Raw genomic sequence first — 7,424 nt, forward strand, 5'->3', positions numbered from 1 at the left:
TTAATTTGTGGTGTTTTTATATTTTTATTCTTGCTAAATGATATATTTGCAAACATAAAAAATAAGATTAATAAATTTTTGTAGTGTTTAAATATTCAAATAATAAATAAAATGTTTAGAGCGGGGCTTAGGGCGGGCTATAGTCCGCCCTATTGCAAGTGGAAGGGGCAGAGGGTAAAATGCTGATATGGCGGTGTATAGGACGGGCTTAGGGGGTCGAATAGTCCGCCCCATCGTGGATGCGACGTAATTGTATAACTGGACTATATCAATTAAGTATAAATGTGTTTTGGTTCCCAAAATAAATAAAACGCGACTCAAAATTAGTAGATTTCTTTTCTCTGATTATATAAAAAAAATTTGACAGGAAGTTGATCGAAAATTTGGTTTGATCAAATTATTTGTAAAAGTGTGTTTCGTTAGTGGTAGAGATGTCAATCTAACCCGAAATTCATGGGTCGACCCGAATTACCCAGTAAAATCATAGGGTTAGGGAATCGCAACCCATATTCAGAAGCGGGCTACACGGGCTAACCCGTTTGGGTCGGCGGGTTATACGGGCTGGCCCGGGTGGGTTGCGGGTTAGCCCACGGGTTGAGCATTTAATATAAAAATATAATTAAAATTTTGGATTATATACTTTTATAAAGTATATTTGGTAATATCAATATTATAGTACAACATTTGATATGAAGAATATGTGGTAATTATGTCTTCTCTCTCAAATTGAAAGTCAGGATTATATGAAATGCATGATTTCCATTTAATTGTAGTCAGATTCATGTGTGCTATTAATTGAACGATATGTTTATCTATTTTGCTACAATTTTCAATTGCTATTATTTTCTTTCTCTTAACTTTAATAATACTTTACTATTTGCGAAAATCTACTTTTTAATAATTTAGAATATTGGATTTTATAGAAGGTAACATATGAGATTACTATTGACCCGAATAGCCCGTGGGTTGGCTCGAAACCCGAAGATTTAGGGTTAGGGCCGAAAATTTATAACCCGAAAAATTCACAGTCCGATCAACCCGCATCCAAATAGCCCGACAACCCGAGTGGATTGAGCCGAACTCGAGCAGGTTAGCCCAATTGACATCCCTAGATAGTGGTAGAAAAGTAAAGTTAGTTAGACGACAAACATCTTAATACGAATTAAGCTAAATTTTATTTTAGATCGCCATTTATCATTGTTCTCTTATTCATTTTACTATAAATAACTTTATATTCCTATTTCATTCTTGATATCTAGCATTATATAATGCTTTTTTAACCAATAATTTAATATATTTGATGGGCCCAAATTAAGCCCATCTTTTATAAAACTAAATAGTCTCTAAAAGCCCATTGCAGAAACATATGTATTCAAATTCACACTCAAAATTCTCCATTTGTTACCGGCGAACATAAACCATAGGGTTTAAGAATTAAGAGCCGAAATTGCAGCAAAATCAAGATGATTATTCCTGTCCGTTGCTTCACTTGCGGGAAGGTAATCTCTATATTAACTCGATCATCGAAACTATAATGCTTTGATTCATACGAGCCGTTTCTAATTTGGTACAAATTAATCATACACATAGGTTATCGGAAACAAATGGGATATGTACCTCGATCTGCTCCAGGCAGACTACAGTGAGGGGTTAGTATTTTTTTTCATGCTCCTTTTAGGGTTTTCTGTTGGAATTTCAATTTGGATTTTTGAAGAATTGCGTTCGGTTAGGGTTGAGAAGTGGGGTTATTTGGTGTATTGGCCAAAAAACCAATAATTTGTTCACCTCCATTATTATAATTTATTTTAATTCCTCTATTTTTCTTGTATGTTGAGTAATTAGTTGAAAATAGTTAGACAGTGTTTTATTGAGCACTGATTTTCTTTATGTTTATGAATGGTCAGTAAAATGAGTTAGTTTCTGCACTATACAAGCGTTGTTGGGAGGATAAAATTGTGATAAATTAGGTGTAGAAATATGATTTTGGCTGTAACCTGACTATTGTTGTGGTAACTTGCCATCAAGTATGTGGCGAGGATCATATTTGCAGTGTCAAGATCAAATTAATTAATGTTTGTTTTGAGTTGATAGTTTTAATCATACAAGAAAAGTAATAAGATTTTTCTGGTGCTCCTTGGAAGTGATGCACTGATCTTTGTCGATAAAATGAGTTAGTTTTCTGCACTTTGCAAGCGCTGTTGGGCTTAGTTGGTAGGAGAAAATTGTGATAAATTAGGTTTAGAAATATGATCTTGGCACAACCTGACTATAGTTGTGGTAACTTGCTATTGAGTATGCGGTGGGGATCATTTTTGCAGTGTCAAGATCAAATTAATACTCCCTCCGTCCCACTTAAAATGCAACATTTGAGAATCGGCACGGGATTTTATGTAGTGTTGTTATGTGAGTTAATGAAGAGAGAGTAAAGTAAGAGAGATGAAAAAGTAGAGATAGAGTTATTTCCATTTTAGGAAACGTTTCATTTTTAATGGGACAACCAAAAAAGGAAAACGTTTCATATTTAATGGGATAGAGGGAGTATATGTTAGTTTTGAGTTAATAGTTTAATAATACGAGGAAAGAAACAAGATGTATAGTTTGTTATTTCTAGTTCTCTTTGTAAGTGATGCATCTGCCCTCTATTTTTCTCATTGCATTGAACCCAGTAAAATGAGTTAGTTTTCTGCACTTTGCAAGTGTTGTTGGTCTTAGTTGGGACAATAAAATTGTGATATATTAGGTGTAGAAATATGATCTTGACTGTGACCTTTGGTAACTTTCCATCGAGTATGCGGTTTGGGATCATATTTGCAGTGTTGAGATCAATTTATGTATGTTTGTTTTGAGTTAATAGTTTTAATTATACGAGTGAAGAAACAAGATGTGTAGTTTGTTTTTTCTAGTGTTCGTTGGGAGTGATGCACTGATCTTCGTCGGTAAAATGAGTTAGTTTTCTGCACTATGCAAGCATTGTTGGACTTAGTTGGAAGGATAAATTGTGATAAATTAGATGTAGGAATATGATCATGCCTTGACCTGACTATAGTATTGGTAACTTACGATCGAGTATGCTGTGGAGATCATATTTGCAGTATCAAGATCAAATTAATTTATGTTTGTTTTGTGTTGGTTTTAATCATACGAGGAAAGAAACAAGAGATGTAGTTTGTTTTTTCTAGTGCTCTTTGCAAGTGATGCATCTGGCCTCTGTTATGCTCATTGCACTGAACCCGGATTTCTATTTGCAGAGATGCCCTTGATTCCTTGCTATTGGTTCGCTACTGCTGCCGAAGGATGTTGATGACACACGTCGATCTGATCGAGAAGCTCCTGAACTATAACAGTCTCTCTCTCTCTCTCTCTCTCTCTCTCTCTCTCTCTCTCTCTCTCTCTCATACGTGCCTGCTTGTCTTTTTACTCTTATGCATGTTTTTAAACGGATAGATATCTGACTAATGACATCAGTTTGATATTGAAGAGAACTTTTCTTGAATGCTACCCCTTGTGAAAGAACTGTGAATGCTTCTGCCATGCCCTTGCTATTGTGGTTGATTCGCAATGATGTGCTACTCTCTGAACGATGTTAGCTATTCAAACTAACCCGGTTTTCTTTATTTTGGCAGCTCTGGAGAAATCCGAAGGCAGTTGATGCAACATCCGAGTGAGTCTTAGGTGGGAGATGAGGGGGAAGTATGTGCACTTTTTCTGAAACTTGATGAAAATAGTTTTCTATGAACTATTAGCCACTATGTAAGATGAGACAACAAGGTAGTATCGTTGATACTTCTAAACAATGCTAATTATACTGTAGAATTTAATTAGTTAGTACCATGTGTTCATCGAAGAAGTCATTGAAGGTTTTTGTTCCATTGATTCTTGCAACCAAACCAAAAACATCCTCACTATTTTAATTATGCCATTTTAGCATGACTATTACTAATAATATTAATATTAGTAGTATCTTAAATTAAATTTATAGTATGGATTTAATAATAGTATATAATAATATAATAATATGATAATAATAATAATAACGCTCAGATTTATAATTGTGATAATGGGATTATAATTGGGCACAACGTAATTATAGTTGAAGTATTCTATTATAGCGCAAATTGTTTACAAAATCATTAAGTTTGGAACTTTAAAAATCAATCATAAAAACTAATGAAGTATGGATTCATTTTCAATTATTTTATGGTGAATATTTTGGTGAAATTGTATCTAATACAACAATCGAAAAATCATTTATGGACGTCATCGCTGATTAGTTAAATAATGTTGTCTATTCGTAAAGAAAACGACATTGTTTGATTAAAAATAAGAGCAATATATTACACATATGTAACTAGAATTTTTTATCATGCGATAATCTATCTATAAATATTAAAAGGGGAGTTTCGGAAATAATTATATGAATGCCATTGATAATATTAATACTATGACTCTTCATTTTTTTTAACTACCCACTAATGAAATTCATTGACACTTACCCACTAACCTATTAACTTCATGGACGTTTAGTAACTGTAATTTAGATTTAATGGGTCCTATACAATTCAAACATTTAAGAGGACAATGATTTCCAAAAAAAAAACGGTAAAATAAATTAACATGATTATTTGGTTTTATTATTTGATGGTTGCTGTATTTTTTTCTGCCATCTTGCAGGATATTATTCGTCTTCCAAGGTTGTTCGGGTTCCTTCAACGTCCCTTGGCATAGCTGATTTCAACGTTGAGAGCTCCAAGAACAAGGAAGGGTATGCTGCCATTGGAGGTGGTTCGCCTCTGCGTAGAATTACTGATGAGCAGGTATTGCGGTTTCATAAGAATTTTTGGTTTCTCCCTTTGCATTTCCATGATTCAATCGTGGCATGGTTGATTCGGGTTCACAGCGATGTTTCCTTCATTTTTGCAGGCTAATGCGATCAAGTTGGCTCTGCAAGGTCTACAATATCTTCCCACAATCAGTTGGGCAAAATCATCAACGCAAGGTAAGAACCAGACTATTTAGAAAGAGTATTTTTCAATATATATGTACCTATTTAAAAGTTGCATTTTGCTTGTTGTAGGTTTTAAAGAGTTAGTTGATTGTGGATAAGTATTCAAAGAAAATCAAGCACACTGCACACATTCCTCGATTACTTGGCTGGAGGATATGAGCTGAATTTTATGGTTGTTATTGATTTCACTGGTATACCTTCTGTCTATGCTAACCATGCTTTCCTTTGGATTTGATTGTTGAGTCCCTCTTGATATTCAACTCACATATTTTTTAACTTTTCTTTCCTTCTATTTGGTTGTGTCAATGTATGATTAAAGCCTTAAAGAAGTGGCTTTTACGAGAACTGAGTTGGTTTCTCTTTGATTGAGGGGTCAGATCATTAGAAATCAAATATGCTACTATGATCGTATATAGATCTAAAAGTGATTTAAATGATAGGTGATTTGTGTGCATTTTTTAGTTTATAAACTTATTTGGTTATATGAGTTTTTATTGGTACAATAAATTGCTATTGTATACATTTGTGATTTTAGAACTTGAAATAATAATATTGTTTCTCATTCGGTATATGTGTTATTTTTTTTCTTTGTTTAATTTTATATTTTTTAATAATTGTTTTTTATTTTCTATATTTATGATCATACAATGATATTTTTATGAATTTATAAAATCATTTTACAAAATAAAATAAGTTTAAATAAAAGAAAATGGGTCATGCATCGCACGTGGGTAATACTAGTTGAGAATAAATCCAAAATTCATAATTTTTGTGGCTGATTTTCAAAATTGGAGGACGAACTGGAATTTGACCAAATTTAATTGTTTTTCTAACAATTTCTCTTTGCTGTATTATTTGCAAGTTCGGGACATTTTTAGGTACCATTGTTCTATGGAGTATTATTTAAAATAGTTAGGTATTTTTGTTATATTTCCCAAGCATGCACAAGGCGTTACTCGACATCTCCGGACTGTCCATAATATACATGCTCACAAGAATGAAAATCTATAAATCCTTCATCTTCAACGCTAATTTTCAAGTAGAAAAGATACCTTAGTTACCAGTATATTTTATTATTATTGATTCTTCTATTCTTGATTCTTGCATTGAAAATATTTATTTACGTAATACTTCCCCCGTTGCAGAAAATTTTTCATATTTTTCTATTTTTATCTGTCCCACAAAATTTGACATATTTTTATTTTTTATTATTTTTTATAATGAACACAATATTACACTAACTTATTTTTCACTCACATTTTATTAATCCAATAAAAAAATGAAATTGAGAACAATTAGACTAAATAACTTCACCAAATCTATACTAATCTAAAGTGACAGTTTGATGAAAAGACAATTTTATCCTTTTTGGAGGAAAAATGTGAAGCTATTTTGTTAACCCTTTTGGTTATTTTGAGAAATGACAATTATTGGATAAAAAAATTGGTCCAATCAAATAATAGCTTCCCAATCAAGATTTGGAACAATTATAATGTAACATTGAATCTGCAAAATGAAACATAGAGAGATAAGGGGAGAAGAAGAAAGAATGCATCGAGGAAGACCCCCAATCATCGCCGGAGCGGCTGTGGTGTGATAATGAGAGAGAAAGGTGATCGAAGAAAGAGAGAATGGCGGCGACGCGGCACAGCCGGGACAGCACAGTGGTGCGCTGGGTGAAGAGAGAAGAGCGAGGGAGGTGGACGTGAGAGAGGACAGTGGTGGGGATTAAAAAGAAGATAGGAGAGAGGGAGGCAGACGAGCAGTGCAGCCTCGCAGCCATCCCACACGAGGAGCGCAACCTCGCATTTGGCCACAGTAGCAGAAATGTCAACATACTATATAAAATATGTCAATATAATACATGTAGAATGTCAATATAAGCAATGGATTAACATTCTTAAAACATTGTGTTTATATTTTCGAAACACTATATTGACATTTTCATCCAAAACCCTAATTTGGAGGCTTTTTTTTTATCTTTTTTTTTATTTTATTAATAAAAACGAAAATTACACGTGCCAAATTGTAGACCACACGTTTTCTAAAATCCTATGGCCTTAAATTAGTTGTAGTTAGCAATTAAATGATGAGTTAGCAATTGATCACTCCCCTATTCCCCGTATATATATTTTTCTTTTAGTTTGAATATTTTCTATAAAAAAACATGATAACTGTTTTTATTTTCTGAATAAATATGAACAATTATTTAGAGTTGCGTATTATTAATATATGTATTGAAAAAGGGAAAATCATTGAATAATATTTATAGTGTGGATATCTAAAATTTTAGATGTTGGGATTAAGAATATTAAGAAAACAGTAGTAAATGAAAACCTATAAGTCAACTTTGACATTTTAACAATAGTAATAGTTATAGTGTTACATAGAAATAATATTTGTATATCTTATTCTAAAT

General features: G+C 32.8%; 1 protein-coding gene and 1 long non-coding RNA gene across 2 annotated transcripts; both read left to right on the plus strand.

Moving 5' to 3' along the window:
• Positions 1–1,365: 1,365 nt before the first annotated feature.
• Positions 1,366–3,869, plus strand: LOC125187573 (DNA-directed RNA polymerases II, IV and V subunit 10). Its single transcript, XM_048084192.1, has 4 exons — positions 1,366–1,499; positions 1,591–1,649; positions 3,249–3,343; positions 3,624–3,869. Exons 1-4 carry the CDS (start codon positions 1,464–1,466, stop codon positions 3,647–3,649), a joined length of 216 nt encoding a protein of 71 aa, XP_047940149.1. The 5' UTR covers positions 1,366–1,463; the 3' UTR covers positions 3,650–3,869.
• An 810-nt stretch (positions 3,870–4,679) lies between these two features.
• Positions 4,680–5,238, plus strand: LOC125187184. The gene is made up of 3 exons (XR_007170579.1): positions 4,680–4,814; positions 4,921–4,996; positions 5,075–5,238. It is a non-coding gene; the product is annotated as an uncharacterized LOC125187184 (long non-coding RNA).
• Positions 5,239–7,424: the final 2,186 nt, after the last annotated feature.

This window comes from Salvia hispanica, chromosome 5 (genome assembly GCF_023119035.1).
Source record: "Salvia hispanica cultivar TCC Black 2014 chromosome 5, UniMelb_Shisp_WGS_1.0, whole genome shotgun sequence".
Taxonomy (NCBI): domain Eukaryota; kingdom Viridiplantae; phylum Streptophyta; class Magnoliopsida; order Lamiales; family Lamiaceae; genus Salvia; species Salvia hispanica.